The 25,103-nt window shown below is 61.1% G+C and overlaps 3 protein-coding genes across 4 annotated transcripts; 1 reads left to right on the top strand and 2 right to left on the bottom strand.

Annotated features, from left to right (window-relative positions):
• Positions 1-689: 689 nt before the first annotated feature.
• Positions 690-8,695, top strand: OCLN (occludin). 2 transcript variants are annotated; one of them, XM_040054217.1, is made up of 8 exons: positions 690-760; positions 2,390-3,069; positions 4,323-4,481; positions 6,425-6,564; positions 6,855-7,070; positions 7,442-7,613; positions 8,006-8,047; positions 8,132-8,695. In XM_040054217.1, exons 2-8 carry the CDS (start codon positions 2,392-2,394, stop codon positions 8,231-8,233), a joined length of 1,509 nt encoding a protein of 502 aa, XP_039910151.1. In that variant the 5' UTR covers positions 690-760; positions 2,390-2,391; the 3' UTR covers positions 8,234-8,695. The 2 variants fall into 2 exon arrangements, with proteins under 2 accessions (XP_039910151.1, XP_039910152.1); XM_040054218.2 differs by having other exon boundaries at positions 741-825.
• A 598-nt stretch (positions 8,696-9,293) lies between these two features.
• Positions 9,294-16,034, bottom strand: NR2F6 (nuclear receptor subfamily 2 group F member 6). The gene is made up of 5 exons (XM_040054232.1): positions 15,934-16,034; positions 15,284-15,808; positions 12,079-12,173; positions 10,587-11,114; positions 9,294-10,327 (listed from the first exon to the last, which is right to left on the bottom strand). Exons 1-5 carry the CDS (start codon positions 16,032-16,034, stop codon positions 10,053-10,055), a joined length of 1,524 nt encoding a protein of 507 aa, XP_039910166.1. The 3' UTR covers positions 9,294-10,052.
• A 3,083-nt stretch (positions 16,035-19,117) lies between these two features.
• On the bottom strand, positions 19,118-24,908 carry USHBP1 (USH1 protein network component harmonin binding protein 1). Its single transcript, XM_058424442.1, has 15 exons — positions 24,682-24,908; positions 24,117-24,328; positions 23,922-24,001; positions 23,703-23,833; positions 23,246-23,464; positions 22,782-23,162; positions 22,473-22,564; positions 22,243-22,383; positions 21,780-21,859; positions 21,372-21,501; positions 21,056-21,284; positions 20,358-20,552; positions 20,012-20,271; positions 19,798-19,920; positions 19,118-19,536 (listed from the first exon to the last, which is right to left on the bottom strand). Exons 1-15 carry the CDS (start codon positions 24,757-24,759, stop codon positions 19,374-19,376), a joined length of 2,514 nt encoding a protein of 837 aa, XP_058280425.1. The 5' UTR covers positions 24,760-24,908; the 3' UTR covers positions 19,118-19,373.
• Positions 24,909-25,103: the final 195 nt, after the last annotated feature.

Genomic DNA, 25,103 nt, shown 5'->3' with positions numbered 1-25,103 from the left:
GCGTGGGGCTGCAACAAACAGGGACAATCTGAGACAGATGGGGACAGTTGGGGACAACTGGGGAGAATCGGGGAAAATTGGGAACAATCAGGGACAATTGGAGCCACCCCGAGGCCCTCACCCCCCATTTTGGGGTTTTTGGGGACCTCCTGCCCCTTTTTGTCCCCCTGGATGTGTCACCTGTCCCCTCCCCCCCAGGCATTGGGGACCCCCCTGGTGCAGGGCACGAGCGGCGTTCATTGAAAAATCAATTAATTCAGTGATGACATTTTGTAATTAAATCAAACCAAAACTACACCGAATTAACGGAAGCTTTTGTGGGGCCTCCAAATTTTTGGGGGGAGGTGTCCAAGGTTTTTTACTTGGAGTCTTCAAGAATTTTTTGGGAATCCTCCAATATTTTTTGTGCATCTCCAAGGTTTTTTTTGTGGAATTCTCCAATTTTTTTTTTTTGAGGGGGGGCTCTTCACGCCCACCTTGGCACCACCCACAGCGCCCAGGGGGGCGACAGGGACGCACCTGGATCTGCCACCCCCGCCTTGGGGACCCTCCTGTCCCCAGTTTCACCTCTCCCCCCCTACCCCAAAGTTCCTCCGGTCGTTCCCTTCCCCCATTTTTAACCCCTCCGTGCCCGGGGGCGGCTCCGGTGGTGCCCCCCCCCGCCCTCCCCGGGGGCGGGTCCCGGGGCCGGTCCCGCCGCCGCCTCCGCCGCTCCCGGCTGCCATTTTAAAGGTGAACAAAGCGGCGGAAGAGGCGGCAGGTGAGCGGCTCGGCGGGCACGGGAACCCCCGGCACCGGCACCGGCACCGGCACCGGCAGCGCGGGGTGAGGGCGGGACCGGAGCGGGAGGGAGAACCGGGGGTCTCCGCTCCTCGTTGTGAACGGGGGGGTTGGTCCGGCCCCAGCGGCACCGGGAGCCCGGCCGGGGCTCTGTGCGGTACTGCGGTGCGGACCGGGACCGGGACCGGGACCGGGATCGGCATTCCTGAGCGGTACCGGGACCGGATTCCAAAGGCGGGAGTTCCTTACACCGGGTCCGTGCCGGTACCGGGATTCCAGAGCGGTACCGGATCCCCACCTGCGCCCGGGTCTCCGCCGGTACCGGATTCTAAAGCGGTACCGGGCCCCTACCGAGTCCACACCAGTACCGGTACCGGATGCCAGAACAATACCGGGGTTCCCACCGGGTCCGCACTGGTCCCGGGCTCCCCGAAATCCCTCCCGTGCTCCCCGAACCGGTCCCGGTCCCGGAGCCTTCCCCGGGCCCCGCGGCTCCTCCCGGCGGCGTCTCGGGGCTCCCCGGTGGGGTCAAACCGCGGGATCCAACCGGGACTGGAGGATTTGGGGTTGAGGAAAACCAGGACCGGGTCGGATTTGGGAAAAACAGGAAAGGTTTGGGATTTGGGAAGGTGCCTTTGGGGGTCCCACCGAGCCCCGGTACTGCCCGCCTTGGGTTTCCCGCACGGATCCGGTTTTTCTCACCGTGATCCGGGTTGTTTTTTTTGAGGTCCCCACATTGAGTTTTGATGACTTTTGAGACCTTTCCCCCCAAAATTTTCTAGCCTGGATTTGCCGCTTTACTCGCAGCTCTGCCTCAACTTGCCCCTCCTTAACGATATATTTTATTTTATTTTATTTTATTTTATTTTATTTTATTTTATTTTATTTTATTTTATTTATTGTTTTGTTTTACCTTATTTTTGATTTTTAAATTTTATTTATTTATTTTAATTTCCTTTTTTTTTTTTTTTAATTATGTGTTTTCGTTGCGATCATTTTGATTTTTAATCCTCCCGATCAGCTTAGGGCGGCGCCCTCGGGGCCAGCGCGGGGGCCCCTCTTGGCCGCTTTTCCCAAGGGAGAATTCCAACAATTCCCGGTTCGTTCCCTGCCGGCTCCGGGGTGCTGGGAGGGGACAGGGAGGTGACACCCAGAGCCCGGCGTGGCTGGGGTGGTGCTGGCCGGTGAGTCACCGTGCCTCAGTTTCCCCACGCAAAAACTGCCGCGACTCCGGCTGCAGGCGGGGACACCGTGCCTCAGTTTCCTTGTGAAATTGCGGTGACTCCGACTCTGGGTGCCGACTCCGTGCCTCAGTTTCCCTCTCTGCCTCAGTTTCCCTGTGAAACCGAGGTGACTCTGACTCCAGGCAGTGACTCCGTGCCTCAGTTTTCCCACGGAACTGTGGCGACTCTGACTCCGTGCCTCAGTTTCCCCACATAAAACCCGCCGCCACTCCTCCTCCGGGCTGCGACTCCGTGCCTCAGTTTCCCCACAGAACCAGTGGCTCCACCTGGGTGGCGGCGGTGACGAAGTGACCAAAGTCCTTCCTCCGCCGCCGCCTCCGGGTGACGGCGCCTCCCACCAGCCGTGTCCCCCGTGTCCCCCGCAGGGATGCTCACCAAGAAACCCTACGACAGCCCCTCCGCCGCCTACGGGCCGCCAACGGGCGAATTTGGCTACGACTTCTCCGCCCGCTCGCCGCCGCCGGGCTCGTACTACATCGAGGACGCGCCCCAACATTTTTACAAGTGGTCGTCGCCGCCCGGCCTGGTGCGCATCCTGGAGGTCGCGGTCATCCTGCTGTGCATCGCCGTCTTCGCCTGCGTGGCCTCCACGCTGGCCTGGGACTACGGCTACGGCTACGGCATTTACGGCAACGCTCTGGGAGGCTTCTACGGCTCCGGTTATTATGGCAGCGGCCTCAACTACGGCTATGGCTACGGTGGCTACTACGGCGGGGTGACCAACCCGCGGGCGGCCAACGGTTTCATGATGGCCGCGGCCGTGCTCTGCTTCCTGGCCCAGCTGGGGCTGCTGGTGGCCAGCCTGAGCAGGTCCGGCGCGTCGCGCTCGCGCCGGTTCTACCTGGTGGTCATCGTGGCCTGCGCCGCGCTGGCCCTGCTCGTGCTGGTGGCCACCATCGTCTACGTGGTGGGGGTGAACCCGCAGGCGCAGATGAGCGGGGGCTACTACTACAGCCCGCTGCTGGCCATGTGCAGCCAGGTGTACAGCGGCGGCGCGGTGCTCAACCAGTACCTGTACCACTACTGCACCGTGGACCCGCAGGAGGTGAGGGGGGACTCCCGGGAAATGAGGCAGGGACCCCCGCAAGGAGAGGGAGGGATCCCAAGGAAAAGAGGGAGGGATCGAGGGAGAGAAGCCCAAAGGGTGAGGGAGGGAGCCCCCAGGAGCGTTTGGATCTCGAGGATTTGGGGGAAGGGGAGCAGTTCCTGCCCGGCCCCCGGGGCTTTTCCCGATGAATTTTTGGGATTTGGTGGCGCGGGCTTTGTGGGATGAGCTGGGACTGTGGGAAAACCAGGATGAACCAGGGAGGAGCTGGGATGGGCGGGATTTATAGGATGAGTTGGGACTGTGGAAAGAGCCAGGACAATCCGGGAATGTAGGGAAATCGGGACAATCCAGGGAGAGAAGAGCCGGGACATTCCCGGGCTGCAGGAAATCCCGGGATAATCTCTCCCGCCGCTCCCGGGAGTTTCGGGGAGGGGACGAGCCCCGGCTCCCAGTTTCGGGAACTTTGCACTCCCGGTTGTAAAAACCTTGGAGCGGAGTCGGACTGGGGAAAAACGGGGAAAGGTTTGGGATTTGGGAAGGACTGTGAAGGTTTGGGATTCAGGAATCAACCACGCCCCCTCGCTCCCCTCCCTCGGCTCTGCCCCGTGCCAGCCTCGAATCGCAGCGATCCCAAATCATTCCCGGGATCCCGATCCCTGAATCGGGAGCGGCGGGGCTCGATCCCAAACCATTCCCGTTCCCCGATCCCGTTCCCGACCCCAATCCCGTTCCCGGTCCCGCTCCCGGTCCGTCCCTGCCGGGGCCGCTTCCCCCGGGGTTGGAATGCGGCGCTTCCAGCCCGGCCGGACGGGCCTGGGAGCGCCCGGGACTGACCCGGGAGTGACCCGGGATGGGCCCGGGGGTGGCACCGGGACCCCCCAAATCCTGCCGGGCCTTCCCAAACCCCTAACCTTACCAAATCCCCCCTGTCCTTCCCGATCCCAAATTTTCCCATCCCCATGGGAACATCAACCCCTCCATTTCAAATCCTTCCTGAAGCCCCGAAATCTCTGGGATCCCTGAGGGGCCCCATCCCCAGGGAAAGTCTGGGACTCGGGATTTGGGAATGTTTGGGATTTGGGAAGGAAGGGAAAGTTTTGGGATTTGGGAAGCTTTGGGACTTGGGAAACACTAAGAATCTTTGGGACGGGGCCCATCCAACACTGCGGGAATTTCAGGGATGAAAATCCCAATTCCCTCTGATCCGTCGGGATCCCGGGAATTCCCAAATCCCAAAAATTTCCCCCCAGGCCGTTGCCATCGTCTGTGGGTTCCTGATCGTGCTCCTGCTGTGCCTCATCTGCCTCTTCGCCCACAAAACTCGCAGCAAGATCTGGAAATACGGAAAACACAACATTTACTGGGACAAAATCCCGGCCGGCCCCGAGGGGCCTGACGTGGAGGAGTGGGTGAGCCCTGGGAGGTTTGGGATTTTGGGAATGCTGGGAATGGGATCCGGGGGATCCTTCCCGGCCCTTTTTCAGTGGGGTTGGAAATTCCCAGATTTGGGATGGGAGTACAGAGAGGGGTTTGGGGGATTTGGGGACACCAGGAGGGGACTTTGGAAGGATCTGGGGATGCCAGGATTGTGCAGGGACCCCAAGAGGTTTTGGAGACACCAGAAGGAATTTGGGGACTTCATGTGGGGAATTCAGGAGGGAATTTGGGGACACTCAGGGGGATAGGGGGGTTGGGGACTTCAGGGAGGGTTTGGGGACTTTGCGGGCAGGTTTAGGGACCCAGGAGAGCCTGGGGACACTGCCAGGGGACACTGCCAGGTGACACTGCCAGGTGACACTGCCAGGTGACACTTCGGTGGCCCCGCGTGGTTTCGGTCTGGCCAATGATTAACCGGGAGGTGGCACCGGGAAAACCCGGAACTGCCAAGGCCAGGAGCTGCTGGCACCTGGATGGAGACCCTGGGGACATCCCGGTGTCCCTAGCATGGCCTGGGATGTGTCACCTCCTGGGCTGGCCTGGGGAGGGGTGGGAATGTCACCGTGGGAGAGTGGCTTTGGGGACACTCCTGTCCCTGTCCCCACTTCTCTGTGTGTCCCCCATGTCCCCACCCCGTCCCCGTGTCCCCACGTCTCTGCCTTTGTGTGTCCCCTGTGTCCCCAATCCTCTTTCTGTGTCTCCCCACCCTTGTCCCCTGTCCCCTATTGACTGTCCCCCTGTCCCCTGTCCCGTGTCCCCATCCCTGTCCCGTGTCCCCATCCCTGTCCCGTGTCCCCATCCCTGTCCCTGTTCCCCTGTCCCTTGTCCCCCTGGCTGTCCCCATGTCCCCGCTCCCAATCCTGATTTCCCCTCGGGCCTCACTCCCTTTGTTGAGTTTTTATTTCATTTCATTTTTATTTATTTTGATTTCTTTTCGATTTCTTTTTGATCCCCTTTGTCTTTATTTGCTCCAAGTCCCTCCCTGGCCGAGCATTTCCCGTCCCTTTGGGGACACTGCCACCCCCTCCCGCTGCCACCAGTGGATGCCACCCACTTTCGGGCTGTCACCCCCTTTTGGGGACACCACGCTTTATGGGGCCACCCCAAACGCCACCAGGGCTTGGGGACACAGCTGGCGGCCCCCGGGAGGGGACAGGGACGGAAGTGGCGCGTCCGGCCGGATGTCCCCAAGGCCACCAAGGCGGCGGGAAGCGGCGTCCGGCACAAACAAAGGGCCGGAAGGAAGGGGACAGGGGACAGGCGGATGTCCCTTGTGCCTCTGTGGGGCCAGCCCAAATCCTTGGGGGCGTCACCCTGAGGGTGTCAGCACCCCCGAGCTCTGTCCCTCTGCCCCTCTGCCCCTTTGTCCCTCTGTCCCTTTGTCCCTGTCGGTGTCTCTCCATGGGGATTTGGGGTTGGGGGGGTTTCTGGGTTGGGGGGGTTTGGAGTTTTTGGTGTTTCTGGATTTTGGGGTTCTTGGGGTTTTTGGTGATGTCCCTGGAAGATTTGGGAGATCCCAGGAGGAGCTGGGGGACTCCAAGTGGGAAAACAACCCCTGGTTTCCATGGATTTCCTGTGGGATTTCTCAGGGAATTCTTGGAGAATTTTCAAGGAATTCTCAGGGAATTTTCAGGGTTTTCTTGGTGAATTTTCAGGGACTTCTTGGGTAGTTTTAAGGGAATTTTTGGGGGTTTCTTGGGCAACTTTTGGGCAACTTTCAGGCAATTTTGGGGCATTTCTTGGTGACTTTTCGAGGATTTCTCAGGGAATTTTCAGGCATTTCTCTGTGAATTTCCAGGGAATTCTCAGGGAATTTTCAGACAATTTTCAGGGGAATTTCTCCTTTACCCCAGCCAGGAATTTTTGGGAGTTTCTCCCCCCACCCCCAAAATCCCAAATCCCGACCCTTTTCCAGGTGAAGAACGTCTCGGGCGGCACCAGCGTTCCCGACGAGGCCGCCACCGTCGCGTACTCGGAGAAGGGAGAGACCCCCGGCCCCGCGCCGCCCTACAGCCCCCCCTCGTACTGCGACCCCCCCCAGAATGGCTGGAAAAGGTGGGGAGGGGCCGGGAAAGGATTTGGAGAGTCGGGAGAGGGGTGGGAAAGGTGGGGAGGGGTCGGAAAATGGATCGGAGGGGTGGGGAAGGGTTTGAGGGGTCGGCAAAGGAGGAAATCCCCGTGACCACCCCCGCGGCCCTGCCAAAGCTGTGTCCCTGTGTCCGATGTCCCCAATGTCCCTGTGTCCCTTCAGTGGCTCCTAGGACCGGCCCCCCTCAAGACCCCCATGCCAAACCCATGTCCCCATGTCCCCATGTCTGATTTCTGATGTCCCCGTGTCCCCTCAGTGACCCCCCCGAGGATGTCCCCACCCCCTCTGAGGACCAGGGCCGTGCCCACGCCCCCTCCAAGCCCCCCGCCCGCCGGGGCCGCCGGGGCCGGCGCCAGCCCGAGCCCGAGGACTCGCAGCTCTCATCCCAGTACTCCCAGTGCTCCCAGTACGACACCGACCACACCACGGCCGCGGAGTCCGGCGATGAGCGCGACCACGAGCAGTGGCACAGGTGACACCGGGGGACACCTCGGGGTGACATCGATGGGTGGGGATGGCACCCGGCGTCACCGTGTACCCCGATGGGGGGACACCTTGGGGACACCTTGGAGACATCGGGGGCGTTGGCACTCAGTCTGTACCCCCCAATTGGGACACCTCGGGGACACCTTAGGGACATCAGGGGAGGTGGCACCCATTCTGACCGTGCCCCTCGGGCAGGCTGTAACCCCCGATCAGGGGACACCTTGGGGACACTGCGGGGGTGGCACCCAGGCTGTATTCCCCGATCAGGGGACCTTGGTGACCCGCGGGTGACCCCGGGTGGCCCTCGGTGGCCTGTCGCGGGTGACCCTGGGTGGCCCTCGGTGGCCTGTCCCACAGGCTGTTCCCGCCGGTGCGCTCGGCGGCCGAGCGGCAGCGCTACAAGGAGGAGTTCGGGGCGGAGCTGCGGCGCTACAAGGAGCTGTGTGCGCACCTGGACGGCGTCAGCCGGCGCCTGGCAGAGCTGGGCACGCAGCTGGACCGGCTGCCCGAGGACAGCGCCCAGTACCAGGTGCGTGCCCGGGCCCTCCCTGCTCGGACATCTTCATTTTTCCCCCCACGTTTTTCCTCCTTTTTTCCCGTTCCTTTCACTCTTTTTTGCCCCTTTCCCTTCTTTCCCCCCCACCCTTTCCCCCTTTTCACCCCTTTTTCTCTGTTTTTTCACCCTTTCCCCCAATTTTTTCTCAGTTTCCTCCCATTCCCCTGCTATTGTCCCTCCTGTCCCCTCCTGTCCCCTCTTGTCCTCCTTTCCCTCCACTTTTCTCTCCCAGTTTCCCCCATTGTTCCCTCCCGGTTCCCCCTCCCACTCCCAATGTTCCCCCCAGTTGTCCCCTCCCTGTCCCCTCCCTGTCCCCTCCCTGTCCCCTCCTGTCCCTGTCACCCCTAACCCTGCTGTTCCCCCAGGCCCTGGCCGAGGAGTACAACCACCTCAAGGACCTGAAGCGGGTGAGTTTTGGGGTCCCTCCCTTTTTGGGGTCCCTCCCTCTTTGGGGCGAACATCCCCTAAAAACGTCTCCAAATCCTCTTCAGAGCCCGGAGTACCAGGACAAAAAACAGGAATCCAAAACCCTGCGGAATAAACTCTTCCACATCAAGAGGATGGTGAGCGACTACGACAAACTCCGGGGGTGACCCCGAAGCCACCACCCCTCAAAAAAAGGGACGTTTTTAAGGGGGGACACCCCCAAAATCCCCTCCTGACCCCCTACAAAGACTTTTGTGCCTTTTTTGGGGGGGGGTTTAAAGCCCCAAATTCCTCATTTTGAGCCTTCCCCTGAGGGTGTGCGGGGGCTGGTGGCAGCTGTCTGTGTGACCCTCCCCAGCCCCTAAAATGTCCCCAAAATGTCCCCCACACCCTCTGGGGACCCCTCCCAGTGCCTTGGTTGTAAATAGGGTTTTTAATGGGGTTTGCACCCCCCAGGCTGCCTTAAAAGGGGTTTTGGGACTCCCAAATTGGGGTTTGGGGGATTAAAAAAACCCTTTGGGGGTTAGTTTTTTTTGTTTTGTTTTGTTTTAGGGTGGGGGGACTCAAATCCCAAAATGTTTTATAGGGAACGGTGGGAGTTGTGTAATATTGTAATTGTTTTGTAATAAATGAAGTGTAATTTTTGATTTTAATTTGGGGTCGGGGTGAAGTGGGGAGGGTGAAATTCCCCAGAATTTGGGAGGGGACCCCCAAAAACCCCTCCCAGTTTCGGAGGGGAAATCCCAAATCCCTCCCAACTTGAAAGAAGGAAACCCCCAAATCCCCCCCAGATTTGGGAGGGGAACTCCAAATCCCTCAAGCTTGGGAAAAGAAACCCAAAATCCACCCAATTTTGGAAGAGGAACCCCAAATCCTGGCAAACCTTGGGTGAAAAATCCCAAATCTCTCCACTTTGGGAAGGAAATCCCAAATCTTGCCCCCAAAACCTTGGGAAAAGGAACCCCAGATTCCTCCAGGAAAACCCCAAATCCCCCCAAACTGTGGGAAGAGGAACCCAAAACTCCCAAATCCCACTGCTCCAGCTCTTCCCAGTGGAATTTATTCCCAGAAAAAAACAAATTGAAAAAGAGCCCCTGAAATCTCCTTTCCGCCCCCCCCCCCCAAAAAAAATCCCAGTTTTAGGATTTTTATGGAATGTTCCCTATTTTTGGGGTGGGTTTGATCTCCCCAATTTTTCCACTGGATCCCAAATCCAGACCCCTGGGATTTTAGGAAATGTCTTTAATTGGCATTAATTAACAGGTTTATATGGCGGAGCGAGGATTCCATCAGCCGGGAATCATCGCGGAATCCCGAAATCCCAAATCCTGAAATCCCAAAATCCCCAATCCTGTCGTGTTCCAGACCACTGGGGTTGTAGGAATGTCCTTAATTGCCATGAATTAATGAGTTTTATGGCCGAGCAAGAATTCCATCAGCCTGGAATCCCAAAATCCCAAATCCGGAAATCCCGGCTCTGTCCCCGTTCTCTGTGTGTCCCCTCCATCCTTGGGGACAATGCTGGGATCTCCAAACCTTTGGGGACAACCTTGGGACCTCTTTTGGGGACAGCCTCAGGACCCCAAAACTATTGGGGACAATGCTGGAACCCCACAAATTCTGGTGACGACGCCGGGACCACAAAAGTTTTTGGGACAACATTGGGACCTCTTTTGGGGACAACGCCAGGACCCAAAAAACTTTCGGGGACAACGCTGGGACCCCAAAACCTTTGGGGACAACATCAAGACCCCAAACGTTTTTGGGACAACATTGGGACCTCTTTTGGGGACAACGCCAGGACCCCAAACCTTTCTGGGACAACACCACAACCCTAAAACCTTTGGCGACAACCCCCCGACTCCTCCAGGCACCACCCCATTCCCGCGGGCCCGCGGGCCGCCGGCATTCCGGAGAATTCCCCCGATCCAACGTTCCTGGGGGGAGCCGCTCCGAATCGTCCGTCCCTGCCGTCCGGCCCCGGCCCTACTGTCCGGCCCCGTAGGGCCAGTTGAAGGTGCTGCCGGACAGCAGCATGTCCCGGATCAGGGTCTCGATGGGAGTTTTCCCGACGAGGCGCATGAAGAAGAGCTGGGAGATGAGGGAGGCGGGCACGGCGCGGAGCGCGGGCAGGCGGAGCAGCAGGCGGCCGAAGCGCTGCGGCTGCGACGGGTACTGGGATCGCACGTACTCCGTCAGCGCCACCTGCGCCTTCTCCTGCAGCGTCTCCACGTGCGACGGGTCCGACAGCCCGCAGGCGTCTGCGGAAGGAACGCGGGAAAAGCGGTTGGAGGGTGCCGGGATTTCGAGGGGGTGTCCCGAAATTCCACAGGGAATCTCTCAAAAATCTTTCCCTGCTCGTTTCCAAGACCCCAAACCCTTGAGAAAACCCGGGACGACCCCTTCCCACTCGTTCCCAATCCCCCAGCCCCTCAGTAAAACCCAGAAAAACCTTTCCCTACTCATTCCCACGCCCTTGGAAAACCCAACCCCTTCCCCTCCCCGCGCCAAAGCCCGCACCGGGCGTGAAGAGCGCGATGGCCTTGAGGCAGCTGTACTCGGCCGAATCCACCTGCAGCCGGTTGAGCTTCTCCACCTGCTCCTGGAAGACGCGGATCTGATCCATGAAGGCCACCACCCTGTCGGCCGACATGGGCGAGGCGTGGAAGCCGGCGGCCGCCAGCAGCGGCGCCATGTGCAGCGGCAGCGCCGACTGCGCCGCGTTCAGCACGAAGAGCTCGCTCCAGCTCAGCCGCAGCAGCGCCACTTGGTCGGAGACCGGGAGCTCCGGGAAGAAGGGAATGTTCCGGGCCCACTCGACGGTGCTGAAGAGCAGGCGGGCGGCCAGCTCGCAGATGTTGTCGATGCCCATGACGCTGCCCTGCTGCTGGGCGTAGTGCGAGCCGTAGCGCGCCGCCGGGTAGGGCTCGGCGCGGAGCAGCTGCGAGATGAGCTCCGACACCGGCTGCCCGTTGAAGAATTCCGAGGACGGGACGGGGTTGGGGCTGCTGCCGGAGTGGCTGGGGGGGATGCGGCCGCGCTGCACGGCTGCAGGGATCAGAGAAACGGGATTGGGATGGTGCCGGATCGCCATCGCGATCCCACACGGATCCTGCTGGATTTTCATCCCAACCCCATACAGATCCTGCTGGATTTTCATCCTAACCCCATACAGATCCTGCTGGATTTTCATCCTAACCGCACACGGATCCTGCTGGATTTTCATCCCAATCCCACATCCATCCCACTGGATTTTCATCCTGATCCTATATTGATCCTACTGGATTTTCATCCCAGTCCAAAACAAACAGATTTTCATCCCAACCCCATACAGATCCTGCTGGATTTTCATCCCGATCCCAGATGGATCCTGGTGTCCCATGGACAGCTTTGCCAGGTGTTTGGTCATGGAGAAAAGGGGATTTGGGATAGCAGGGAAAGGTCCAAAAATCATCCCAGATTTTTGAGATAAACCTGGGAATTTTTAGGGATAAACCCGGGAATTTTTAGGGATAAACCCGGGAATTTTTAGGGATAAACCTGGGAATTTTTAGGGATAAACCCGGGAATTTTTAGGGATAAACCTGGGAATGTGGGCATAAACCCAGGAACTGGAGGATAAACCTGGGATTTCAGGGATAAACACAGAATTTTTAGGGGAAAATCTGGGATTTTTTAGGGATAAACCTGGGAATTTTTAGGGATAAACCCGGGAATTTTTAGGGATAAACCTGGGAATGTGGGCATAAACCCAGGAATTGGAGGATAAACCTGGGATTTCAGGGATAAACACAGAATTTTTAGGGGAAAATCTGGGATTTTTTAGGGATAAACCCAGGAGTTTTAGGGATTTCCATGGATCCAGGAATCTATCCCATCCCACAGCCCCAATCCCAGCTCCAGGCGGGCTCAGAAAAGGAGGGGAAAACCCCAAAATCCCCCAAAAAAGTGGAAAACAGGGGGGTCCCCCAAAAACCAGGATTCCCAGGATTCCTCAAGATTTTTTCCGTACCTTCCTTCCTCATTCCCACTCGGAAGCACTTCTTGAGGCGGCAGTACTGGCACTGGTTCCGGTGGTGTTGGTCAATCTGGCAATCCCGGTTGGATCTGCGGGAATCGTCGGGATCAGACGGAATTCCCAGGAATTAGAACCCTCCCCACCCCCCCAAATCTATCCTGGGAATCCCATTCCCAAACTCCTCCCTTCCCGTTTCTCTCCCCTCTGGGATTTTGAGGGTTGTCTCCTCTGGAAAAGCAGGGAAAAAAAACTTCTGGGGTTTTAATTCTTGATGATCCCATGCAAGTGGCTCCTCCCCCCTCACCAGGCCAGAATTCCAAGGAATTCCAAGGAATTCCAGCAATTTCCTGTGGGACTGGGTCTGAAATGCCTCAGGCAGCGCTGACCCCAAGGCTAGCAGGATTCTGGGATGAAGGGATGGAATTCCCAAAATTCTTGAGCCTGGAAAACGGATCCTGGCCCATGGATTTATCCCCCAATTCCCAAAACTCCCCAAATCCCTGGATTCATCCTTCAATTCCCAAAATCCCTGGAAAAGGGGTCCTGGCTCAAGAATTCATCCCCAAATCCACTAAATTCCTGGAAAAGGGGTCACACCCCATGGATTGCTCCCAAAATTCCGAAAATCCCTGGATTCATCCCCCAACTCCCCAAATCCCTGGAAAAGGGATCACATCTCAGATTCATCCCAAAATTCCCCAAATCCCTGGAAAAGGGGTCCTGGCTCACATGAAATTCCCACATGGAATTCTCCACATCCAACCCCCCCACTCCCCCCGTCCCATTTCCAGGGGGGTCACGCTGTGGGAAATCCCTTCCCAGCTGGAATCGCAGCAGGAAAAGGGAATTTGGGATGAATCCGAGCGGATGAAGCTCCGGCAGCAGCCAGAATCACGACACGGATCTTTCCGGAATCCCAACACGGCTCCAAGCGGGGATTCCCACGGAATTAATTCATCCCGAACATCCCCGGAGCGGCCGGGAACGTGATCCCGATGAAAAGAGAGGAGCAGGAGCGGCCCTGACATCTTCATCCAGGCCTGAATTCCCGGGAAAACGGCAGGGAAGGGCTTGGAGCAGCAGGAAAAGAGCCCCAGAATTGTCCCAGGGGTTTTTCCAATGGATAAAAACACCTGGAAAATTCCACCAGGGCCTTGGAATTTCGGGATAAGCTCCCAAAAATTATCCTGGGTTTTTTTTCAATGAATAAAAATATCTGGATAATTCCCACCGTGGCTTTGGAATTTCGGGAAGAGATTCCAGAAATTATCCCGGATTTTTTCCAGTGAGTAAAAATATCTGGATAATTCCCCAAGCCCCCAGCGGAGCTCATTTGTATATTCCCAGTGCCTTTAATTATCGCTGCTGCTAATTACCCACCCTAATTAAGTCATTAGCATAGTCCGGGCCTTTTGGAGCTTCCCAAATTTCCCGGCTCACTGCCGCATTTTCCATTGGAAAACTCCAGGAGGGGATTTTTGGGAGTTTTTCCTGAAATTCCAAAACCATAGTGGGAATTATCCAGGCGGTTTTGTCCATTGGGAAAAATCTGGGACAATTTTAGGGAGTTTTTCCCAAAATTCCAAGGCTGTGGTGGAAATTATCCAGGCGATTTTACCCACTGAAAAGAATCCGAGATAATTTTTGGGAGCTTTTCCCAAAATTCCAAAACCACAGTGGGAATTTTTCCAGGTGGTTTTGTCCATTGGGAAAAATCTGGGGTGATTTTTGGGAGCTTCTCCCAAAATTTCAAGGCCTTGCTGGGAATTATCCAGGTTTTTTTACCCATTGAAAAAAATCCAGGATGATTTTTTGGGAAGGTTTCCCAGCTGGGAATTCCGGCTTGTGCCGCTCCTGGAGCTGGGGAGGGATTGAGGGAATTCCCGTTAGGATTGGGAAAAACCCGGGAGGATTTTTTGGGAGCTTTTCCGGAAATTCCAAGGCCACGGTGGGAATAATCCAAATGATTTTATCCACTGGGCAAAATCTGGGATAATTTTTAGGATGGGGAGTTGATTCCAGCTGGGATTGGATCCAGATAATTTCTGATCTTTTTCCCTTCTCCCAGAAATTCCAGAGCCCTCCCTGAGCTGGGATGAGGGAATGAGGACCCTCAGAAATTTGGGAATTCCACTCTCCGAGTGTCCCGTCCCAGAGCTCCTCAGGGATCCCAGCATTCCAGGGGCTCCCTGATCCTGGAATTCCAGAGTATCCCTGCTCCCAGTATCCCAGAATTCCAGAGGATCAATGATCCTGGAATTCCAGTGGCTCCTTCATCCCAGAATTCCAGTGGGTTCCTATTCCCGATATCCCAGTGGATCCCAGTATTCCCCTGGATCCCTGCTCCTGGTATTGCCCCCGATCCCAGCATTCCAGAGGATTCCTGCTCCCGGTATTCCCGAGGATTCCCACTCCTGATATCCCAGTGGATCCCGGTATCTCCCGGTATCCCTGCTCCCGGTATTGCCCCAGATCCCCGCTCCCGTTATCCCGGATCCCGACATCCCCCGGTATTCCAGGGGTTCCCCGCTCCCGGCATTCCCGCGCCTCCCGCTGGATCCCGCCCGTGCCCGGAGTCACGGGGGATGCCGGCAGCAGCCAGACGGACCGGGAATACCGGGATGGACCGGGAACGGACCGGGAACGGATCCCCGGAATGGATCCCGGGAATGGACCAGGAGTGGGAGTGGGGGGAACCCAGTGCTGGACTGGGGGATACTGGGATGGACTGGGGGAGGAATCCTGGGCTGTACTGGGAGGGAAATCTCAGCTGAACCCGGAGCCACTGGTTTCCACTGGGGTTACCCCCTGCTGCACTGGGAGCTACTGGTTCATACTGGGGCACCCTCGAGCTGCACTGGGGGCTACTGGTTTCTACTGGGGGCTCCTCACCCCACACTGGTTTGTACTGGGAGATGCCCGATTTGCACTGGGAGACCTTTGTGCTGCACTGGGAGCCACTGGTCTGTACTGGGACAGCCCCGTGCTGCACTGGGAGCCACTGGTCTGCACTGGGACACCCCCAGCGCCACCACACCGAGACCCCCACTCCTCCCTGACCCCGCCAGCACCGGGATCCCCGCAGTGTCCCCCCAGTGTCCCCCCAGTCCCCTCCCGGGTGTCCCCCGGCTCTGCCCGCGGGGTCCCCCCGGTGTCCCCCCGGTTCCTGCCCGGTGTCCCCGCGTGTCGCCGCCGTCACCTGCAGGTGTAGCTGAGGTTCCTGCGGATGCTGCGCTTGAAGAAGCTCTTGCAGCCCTCGCAGGTGAACACCCCGTAGTGCTTCCCGCTGGATTTGTCCCCGCACACCACGCAGTCCGCGCCGGCCCCGGGCCGCTCCTCCTCGCCGTGCTCCGCGTCGCTGCCGCCGCCGCCGGGGGACGCCGCCTCCTCCGCTCCGCCGCCGCCACCGGCTCCGCCGCCGCCGCCCGCAGCTCCGCCGCCGTTCGGTTCGCCCCAAGCGCCGGCCACCATGGCCATGGCTCCGCGGGGCTGCGCGGGGCTCAGCGCCGCATCGAGCGGAGCCTGGCGGGGCTGCTGCCGCTGCTGCTGCCGCTGCTTCTCCCCCTCCCGGTTCTTCTCCCGGTTCTTCTCCCGGATTTTCTTTCCGTGCTTCTCCCGGTTCTTATCCCGGTGCTTCCTCTCCCGGTCCTTCTTTTCCCGGTTCTCCTCCTGGTTCCCCTCCCGGTTCTTCCCCTCCGAGTTCCTAAGTTTTACCGAGGAACCGCTGAAGGAGGAGGAAAAAACCGCCGCTTTTCGGGGCTAGTTGCTCTTTTTTAGGTTGATTTTTTTTTTTTTTTTTTTTTGTGCGGTTTTTTTTGGTGGTGTTTTTCTTCTTTTTTTTGGGGTCGCCCCCTCAGGGATTTGTCGTTCTCCTCCTCCTCCTCCTCCTCCTCCCGGTTCACGGCCCCGCGGAAAGTTTGCGGCGGCGGCGGGGCCGGGGCGCGGCGCATCCCCCCGCGGGCACCGGCCGCATGCGGGGCCGCTCCCGCCCCCGGTGGCTCCTGCGCTCCGCGGCACCGGCTGGAAGGAGAGGAGGAGGAGGAGAAGAGGAGGAGGAGGAGGAGGAGGAGGAAGGAGGCGGCGCTGCCCCGGTTGGCCCTCGGCGCTCTCCGGGCCCCGCCGCCGCTCGCAGCCCGGTGCCGGTGCGGCTGCGGGTGCGGCGGGACCGGCTCCGCCGAGCCCCGGGGCTCTCCCCGCCTCCCGCGAAAGAGCAAAGTTCAGCCGCTGCCGCGGTGGCCGCCCTGGATGCTCCTCCCCGGCCTCCTCCCCTTCCGCTCCCGGGTCCTGCCCCGGTCCCGGCCCCGCCGCCGCCGCAGCAGCACCGGGGCCGCCCCCGCAGCGCCCCGAGAGTCGGGAACGGCACCGGGAGGGGAGAAGGGAGAGGATGGGAGAGGGGGAGAGGGGAGAGGGGAGAGGATGGGGATGGGGAGAGGATGGGAGAGGAGAGAGGATGGGAGAGGAGAGAGGATGGGAGAGGAGAGAGGATGGGAGAGGGGAGAGGGGAGAGGGGAGAGGATGGAGATGGGGAGAGGATGGGGATGGGGAGAGGGGAGAGGATGGGGAGAAAGGGGAGAGGGGAGAAAGGGGAGAGGGGGAGAGGATGGAGATGGGGAGAGGATGAGGATGGGGAGAGGGGAGAGGATGAAGATGGGGAGAGGGGAGAGGGGAGGGGATGGGGAGAAAGGGGAGAGGGGAGAGGGTGGGAGAGGGGAGAGGATGGGGATGGAGAGAGGGGAGAGGATGGAGATGAGGAGAGGGGAGAGGATGGGGAGAGGGGAGGAGAGGAGAGAGGGTAGAGGATGAGGATGAGGATGGGGATGGGGATGGGGATGGGGATGGGGATGGGGATGGAGAGAGGGGAGAGGATGGGGAGAGGATGAGGATGGGGAGAGGATGGGGACGGGGAGAGGATGGGGATGGGGAGAAAGGGGAGAGGATGGTGATGGGGGTGGGGATGGGTATAGAGGGGATCAAACTAGGATCCCCACGTTGCACCAGGAACCTGGGATTGGAATGGGAGCCCCATGAGGCACCGGGATCCCAGCATGGAACTGGGATTCTGGGATCAAACTAGGATCAAACTGAGATCAAACTGAGATTCCAGGATCAAACTGGGGTCACTGGGATGCCAGGATCACACTGGGATCACTGGGATTCTGGGATCTAGTTGCAATCCCAGTGTCAAACTGGGAGCCCCACATTGAACCAGGAAAAAAATCCTGTGGCCCCATAAAATCCTACTGCCCCATAAAATCCCTTGTCCCCATAAAGTCCTGTGACCCCAAAAAGCCCCGGCGGCCCCACAAAATCCCTCGGCCCCAAAAAAGCCCTGCAGCCCCATAAAAGGCGGCTGCAATGTGGTCAATCCAGTCGGACCCGTCAGGGCTGGCCAGGTGCGGGCTGGGATTCCTGGGAATCATTAACCACGGGATAATCGGAATAATCCTGCGGGAAAAGGTGCCTGACCCCCGGAACCCCGCCCTGCCCCGGGCAAAGTCCCCAAAGTCCGGCGGGCAGGGCACGGGGTGACCCCAAAACCTTGGGGTGACCCCAAAAAAACCCTCAAAGTGACTCCAAAAAAATCTCGCAGTGACCCCAAAAAAACTTCAGAGTGACCCCAAAAAAAACTTTGGAGTGAACCCCCAAAAAACCCTCGGAGTGACTGCAAAAAAAACCCTGAGGTGATCCCAGAAACACTGTGGGGTCCCCAAGGATTGAATTTGGTTTGGCCTTGGAATTCCTGATCCGTGTTCTGGGTCAGGATTGAGGGAAAAGCAAAACTGAGTATAAATGAGATCAAACCCCAAAATTCGCTGGATTTAGGGGTTTCATCCTAAAGACCCCAAATCATGGAATAACCCCTGGAAAACCCAGCTGGGAATGGGGCTGAGTTTGGGGGATGCCAGTCCTGAGACCCCCTGTCCCCAGAAGGACTGTGAGGATAATTTGGGGGGGTTGGGATCAGGCCCTTAAACCCAGGGAATTTTGGGGTCTGATCTCTTGTATGGCCGTCTCTGCTGCACCCAAATTCCAGGCTCAGCTTTGCTTTTCCCTTAATCCTGACCCAGAACATGGATCAGGAATTCCGAGGACAAACCCAGCCTGAGATTGGATCAGGACTGGACTGGGATTGGATTGGGATCAGATCCAGATTGGATCGGGATTGGATACTGCCCCCCCCACTGTCCCCAGCACCAGGTGCCACCTGCCCTGTCCTCCAGTGCCACCATGGCTGAGGTGCCACCTGCCCTGTCCCCTGCTGTCCCCAGGCCCGAGGTGACCCCGCCTTTCACGCCGTGACCCCGCGCGGAGCCCCCGGCAGCGAATTTGAATCTCAAAAGGTTCCTGGGAGCCGAGGCCTGACCTTCAACCCCGGGGACAGCGGGGGACAGCGTGAGGACAGTGGGGGACAGCAGGGGACAGCGTGGGACAGCGTGGGGACAGTGGGGGACAGCAGGGGACAGCGTGGGACAGCGTGGGGACAGTGGGGGCACAGTGGGGGCACAGTGGGAGGACAGCATGGGGACAGCGGGGGAGAGTGTGGGGACAGTGTGGGGACAGCATGGCGACAGTGTGGGTGGCACTGGGGGCCACAGGATGTGGAGATAATTCAGGATTCAGCAATAATTCAGGATTCAGGGATATCCCTGAATCCTGCATCCCCATGGCCCTGGAAAACTGCATCCCCACAGCTCTGCATCCCTTCATTCCCAAATCCCTGAATCCCTGCATTCCCAAATCCCTGAATCTCTGCATTCCCAAATCTCCACACCCCAAAGCCCTGTATCCCAAAGCCCTGTATCCCCAATCCCCCATCCCTCTCCCAGCCCTCTCCACTACTACACCTCCAGATATCAATCCCATGATCCTTGAACTCTGCCGTGGGATCACTCCAGGGAAAATCCAGCCCTCATCCCATGGATCCCATCCCATCTCCAGAGTGGTTTTGGGGTTTCTCCTGGGACAAACCGAGCCGAGGGAGCCCCCAAAACCCCAAAGGCAGCCGGGACGAACCCCAAGTTTATTATGGGGGTGCAGCAGGAACCTCCCGGGTCTGGGAGTCCTCCAGGGATTATTTGGATTCTCCAGGGATTTTGGGGGTTTCCCCAGGGATTTTCATGTTTCTCCAGGGATTTTTGTGGGCACTCCAGTGTTCTTCTGAGTTCTCCAGGGATTTTGCGGGTTGTCCAGCGATCTTTGTGCTTCCTCCAGCGCTCTCTCTGGTTCCTCCATGTTTTTTCGGATTTCCCCCGGGATTCCGGATTCCCCTCCGGGATTTGGGGGGCTCTCTAGACGCAGGTCTCTCCGTGCCGCTGGAGGTTCCGCAGTGCCCGGGTCAGCGCTCGCTCCCTGCGGCCGTGCTGGACCCGCAGCGCCGCCGCCCGCGCCTCCAGGCGCCGCAGCTGCTCCGCCTGCTTCCGCCGGGCCCCGCGGTACGCCAGGGCCAGCGAGCTGCACCGGGACAGGCGGGACACGGCGGGACACCGGCGTCAGGGGACACCGGGGTTTGGGGGTTTAGGGAGTCAGGGGATTCAGGGGAGCCGGGAATTCCGGGATTTAGGGAGTCAGGGCAGCTGGAAGATCCAGGGGACATAGGGCACTCGGGGAACTGAGGGTCCCCAGAACACCCAGGCGTCTCAGGACACCCAGGCGACGCCGGGGACCGAGGGGACACGGTCCCCAAGGCCCCCCCAGCGCGTGCCCCGGGCCCACCTGTGCGCCTGCAGGAGCTCCGTGGTGACAGTGACACTGTGCGCCTGCTGGGCACGGCTGGCAGCGCTGCTCCGCTCCAGCGCCAGCGCCAGCTCCTCAGCGCGGCCGCGCAGCCGCTCCGTCCTGGGGACACGCGTGTCACCCGGGCCACCCCCGTGTCACCCGGGCCACCCCCGTGCCCGTCCCAGCCCCACAGAGTCTCCGTCCTGGGGACACGCGTGTCACCTGTGCCACCCCTATGCCCATCCCAGCACCATTCCCGGTCCCACACCATTCCCAGTCCAACAATTCCCAGGCCACAGAATTCCAGCCCCTCACCATTCCCATCCCCACACATTCCCATCCCCACACCATCCCAGCCCCACACGTTCCCGGCCCTCGCCTGGCCCGGATCCGCAGCAGCTCCTCCCTGGTTCTCTCGGGGTCCGGGCGGTTCCGCGGAGCCAGCGCTGCCCCGCGGCCGATCCGCGCCTCCTGCAGAGATTCCCGGGGTGTCTCCCATCCCTGGGGACCCCCGCAATCCCAGATCCCGGGGATCTCCCCGTGGGATCCATCCCCACCTCCTCGGAGCTGCTGCCGGAGCTGCTGCCGGAGCTGCCGGAGGCTCCATCCCGCCCGTGCCGCTCCCGTTCCCGGTGCCGGAGCAGGAGGCGCAGCGCGGCCTCCCGGGGCCCCTGCGCGGCCAGCACCAGCTCCAGGGCTCGCTTCTCCCGCTGTGCCAGCTGCAGCCGCGCCCGCAGCTCCGCCAGCGCCTCCTGGAACCGCAGCGAGCGGGGAAACTGAGGCACGGGCAGGGGGGAACCGGGGATCTAGCGAGGAATCCAGTGAGGGATTCAGGGAAGGATCCATGGAGAAATCCATGGAGAAATCATGGGAGGGATCGGGGAGGAACCCAGAGAGAAATCCAGTGAGGATGGAGGCATTGAGGAAGGGATCCAGGGAAGGATCCATGGAAGGATCTAAGGAGGGACGCAGGGAGGAACCCAGGGAGAAATCCACGGAAGGATCCACGGAGCGATCCAGGAAGGGACCAAGGGAAGGATCCACGGAGGGATCCAGGAAGGGACCAAGGGAAGGATCCATGGAGGGATCCAGGAAGGGACCAAGGGAAGGATCCATGGAGGGATCCAGGAAGGGACCAAGGGAAGGATCCATGGAGGGATCCAGGAAGGGACCAAGGGAAGGATCCATGGAGGGATCCAGGAAGGGACCAAGGGAAGGATCCATGGAGGGACCGAGGGCAGGATCCCAACCGCACCTTGAGCACCGCCAGCTCCTGCAGCAGCTCCTCCTTCTCGGGCCTCCTCCAGCCGAGCAGCAGCGCCCGCGCCTCCCTCAGCACCCTCTCGGCGCTGCCTCGGGGGTCCCGGCCCGGGGGGCTCCCGGGGGGCTCGGGGGTGTCCAGCAGGGACCCCTCCACCGCCTCCTGCTCGGCGCGGAGCCTCCGGATGCGTTCCCGCAGCTCTTCCTCCTCCGTGCCCGCCGAGCTGCGGGGCGGGCACGGCGCCGGTGGGCGCGGGGGTATCCCCGAGGGTGGGGGGTCTCCGGGCCGGGAGCCCCGCGCCCCCCGGTACCTGCGAGCCCCCGGGCTGCCCGCAGGGTCCCGGTGGGTTTCGGGTTCCGCTGGCCGAGGGGGTTCGGGGCTCGGCGCCGGGCTCGGTTCTGCCGCGGTTCCTGGTGCACCCGCAGGGGGGGTGGGGGGCACTGGGGTGCCCCGAGAGGTCCCTGTGTGCCCCCCGAGGTCCTCCCAGTAGCGCCCAGTATGCCTCGTGCAGCCCCCGGTGTGGCCACGCGTGCCTCAGGCATCGTCCCGGATTTGCCCCAGTGTCTCCCCAGTATTCCCAGTGTACCCCTAGCATCCTCCCAGGCCCTCCCAGTGTCCCCCAGTATCCCCCCGGTATTCCCAGCATCCCCCCGGTATCCCCAGTATCCCCTGTCCCCGCAGTGCCCCCATGTCCCCCCGTGTTCCCGCTGTCACTCACCCCCGCCGGTGCCATCCTGCGGTGTCACCTTCGCCCGCACCAGCTCCAGGAGGGCGGCGTAGGCGCCCCCGCAGCGCTCGCTGGGGACGAGGGGCTCAGGGGACTGTCCCCACCGCTGTCCCAGTCCCTGTCCCTGTCCCCACCCCTCTCCCTGTCCCTGCCTCCACCCCTGTCCCCATCCCCTGTACTCTGTCCCCACCTGCGGGACGGTGCCAGCCGCAGCTCCGTGTCCCTGTTCCTGTCCCTGTCCCCGTCCCCATCCCCAGTCCCTGTCCCTGTCCCCACCTGCGGGACGGTGCCAGCCGCAGCGCCGTGTCCCTGTTCCTGTCCCTGTCCCTGTCCCCATCCCCTGTCCCTGTCCCTGTCCCCACCTGCAGGACAGTGCCAGCCGCAGCGCCGTGTCCCTGTTCCTGTCCCTGTCCCTGTCCCCATCCCCTGTCCCTGTCCCTGTCCCTGTCCCCACCTGCAGGACAGTGCCAGCCGCAGCGCCGTGTCCCGCGCCGCTCTCAGCTCCAGCTCTTGGCTCAGCCGCTCCGCCTCGCCCTTGCACTCGCCCAGCGCCGCTGTCAGCTCCCGGTTCGAGTCCCGCAGCTGCGCCTGGAGCCTGCGGCCACCCGAGCCTCAGTGTCCCCAGCGCGGGGGCTCGGGGGGTTCGGGGGATTTGGGGACGCTCGGGGCTTCGGGGACACTCACCCCTGCAGCTGCTGCAGCCGCTGCTCCTGCTCCGGCCCTGGGCCCGCCGAGGGTCGCGGGGAGAGCGGGGCATGGGGCTGGGTCGGCAGGGGCTGGAGAGCGAGGGGTTTTATCCCATGGAGTTTTACCCCAAAGAACTGCACCCCACGGGGTTTTTTATCCCCAGGTTTTCCATTCCACGGGATTTTATCCCGAGGGGCTCCATCCTGTGGGGCCGAGCACCGTCACCACCCCGGTGACATCCTGCAGAGGGGACACCAGAGCCCCGCGCCAGGGCAGGACCCGCCCGCGCCCCAGCCCCAAACTCACCCGGCGCCCCAGGGGGCTGCTGGGCCCGGGGGTGTCACCGGTCCCGGGAGTGTCACCGACCCTGGAGGCGTCACTGATCATGGGGGTGTTGCCTGTCCTGGGGGTGTCACCGACTCCAGAGGTGTCACCAGCCCCGAGGGTGTCACCAGTCCTGGAGGTGTCACTGACCCCGGGCGTATCACCCATCCCAGAGGTGTCACCGATCCTGGGGGTGTCACCAGTCCTGGAGGTGTCACCAACCCCAGGGCTGTCATCGGTCCCAGGGCTGTCACCGGTCCCAGAGGTGTCACCGGTCCCGGGAGTGTCACCGGTCCCGGGGATGTCACCGCCAAACCCCGCCAGCTCCTCCAGCCCGGCCAGAGCCTCCCGCAGCTCCTGCACCTGAACCGGACACGGGGCTCAGCACCGGCGCGGCTCTGCTGTCACCCGCTGCCACCCCCGGAGTGTCACCCGCTGTCCCCCACCTTGCCCTGCAGACGGTCCCGCTCGCCCCGCAGGGCCCGCAGCGCTGCCGTGGCCTGGCCCAGCTCCTCGCCGCGCTGCCGCAGGCTCGCCCGCAGGCTCGCGTTCCTCGCCACCTCCTCCGGTAACCCCTGAGCCGCGGCCACCTCCGGCCACCACCGCGGTGACCAGTCCGGGGGCTGGGGTGACCAGTCTGGGGTCCGGCTCAGCTCCTCCAGGCTCTGGGAATGTCCGGCCGGGCAGTGAGAGCCCGTCCTGACACTGGGAGGATACTGGGGATACTGGTGGGACACTGGTGGGACACTGGGGGGACACTGGATGATGCCAAAGCGATGCCTGAAGCACGCGTGGGGACACCAGGGCTTCACGAGGGATACTGGGCGGTACTGGGCGGTACTGGGCGCACTTGGGGGGACACGCAGGGACCCCGTGGGGCACGGCGGGGGTGTCGCGGCTCACCCGGACCGCTCGGTGCCAGGCCGGGGCCGGTGGCAGCGGCCTCTCAGGTGGCCGCCGGTGCCGGGAGAAGACGGCGCGCTCCAGAGAGCTCACGGCGTGCTGCAGGCGCTCGAACAGATCCGGGCCCAGCGCTGGGGACAGTGACAGCGACAGCGACACGGGCTCAGCGCTGGGGACAGCGCGGGGTGGCACACAGCTGGCGCGGGATGCGGCGCTCACCGGTGCCACCACTGGCAGCGAGGACAGTGGGGACGGTGGAAGTGGCGTCGCAGCCGTCCTCGTCTTCATCCTCATCCTCCCTGCGGGGTGATGAGGGGCACGGTGAGGGGTGGCAGAGTCCCCGTGTCGCCGCGGTTCTGATGTCCTCTGGGTCTCGGTGTCCCCTCGTTCCCGGGGTCCCCGCTGTCCCGGTACCTGGCGGGGCGCTGCTGTCGCTGCTGCTGTCGCGGTGCCACCTCTGCCAGCGACCCCAGCTCGGAGCGCGGGATGTCCCCGGTGTCACCGGCCACCTCCTCCTCCTCCTCCTCCTCCTCTTCCTCCTTCTCCTCCTCGTCCCGCAGTGACCGGGCCGGCGTGGCCGTGTCCCCGCCAGCCCCGGGGGCACAGCGGGTGGCACCGGCCGGGCTCTGCTGGCACACGGACGAGCTTTGGCCACCGGCCCGGCCCGCCCGGCCACTGCCCCCGGTGCGGAGAGGGGACCCCGGCCCGGAGCCCGCACGAGGAGCCCCGGGGCCAGGGGAGGGGTCGGGACCGGGGGGCGTCAGTCCCTGTGGGTCAGTCCCTGTGGGGTCAGTCCCTGTGGGGTCTGTCCCTGTGGGTCAGTCCTGTGGGGTCAGTCCCTGCGGGTCAGTCCGTGTGGGTCAGTCCCTGTGGGGTCAGTCCCTGTGGGGTCTGTCCCTGTGGGTCAGTCCTGTGGAGTCAGTCCGTGTGGGTCTCTCCGTGTGGGGTCACTCCGTGTGGGTCAGTTGTGTCCACTCACCTCCTCCAGGCCGTGGCTCCCAGTGCTCCCAGCATGTCCCAGTTCCATACTGGGGGTGCTGACACGTCCCAGTTCCATACTGGGGGTTCCTGGGATGTCCTGGACCCACACCGAGGATCCCAGTAGTTCCCAGTAGCTCCCAGTAGTTCCCAGTAGTTCCCAGTAGTTCCCAGTAGATCCCAGTAGTTCCCAGTAGATCCCAGTAGATCCCAGCAGTTCCCAGTAGTTCCCAGTATGTCCCAGTATGTCCCAGCCCCCTCGGGGTTCCGTTCCCCCCCGTCCCTGTCCCGGTGTGTTCCGGCTGTGCCTCCGGCCCCGTTCCTGCCGGGATTTCCTCTTCCTGTGACTCTTGTGCTGCCAGAGGCGCCCTTTGGGGGCTCTGCCCCCCAAACGCCACCCCAAAATCCCCCGGACCCCCCCGT

Source organism: Hirundo rustica, unplaced genomic scaffold, assembly GCF_015227805.2.
Source record: "Hirundo rustica isolate bHirRus1 unplaced genomic scaffold, bHirRus1.pri.v3 scaffold_61_arrow_ctg1_1, whole genome shotgun sequence".
Taxonomy (NCBI): domain Eukaryota; kingdom Metazoa; phylum Chordata; class Aves; order Passeriformes; family Hirundinidae; genus Hirundo; species Hirundo rustica.
Note: the sequence above shows the minus strand (reverse complement) of the source record. Positions and strands in the feature narration are given on the sequence as shown.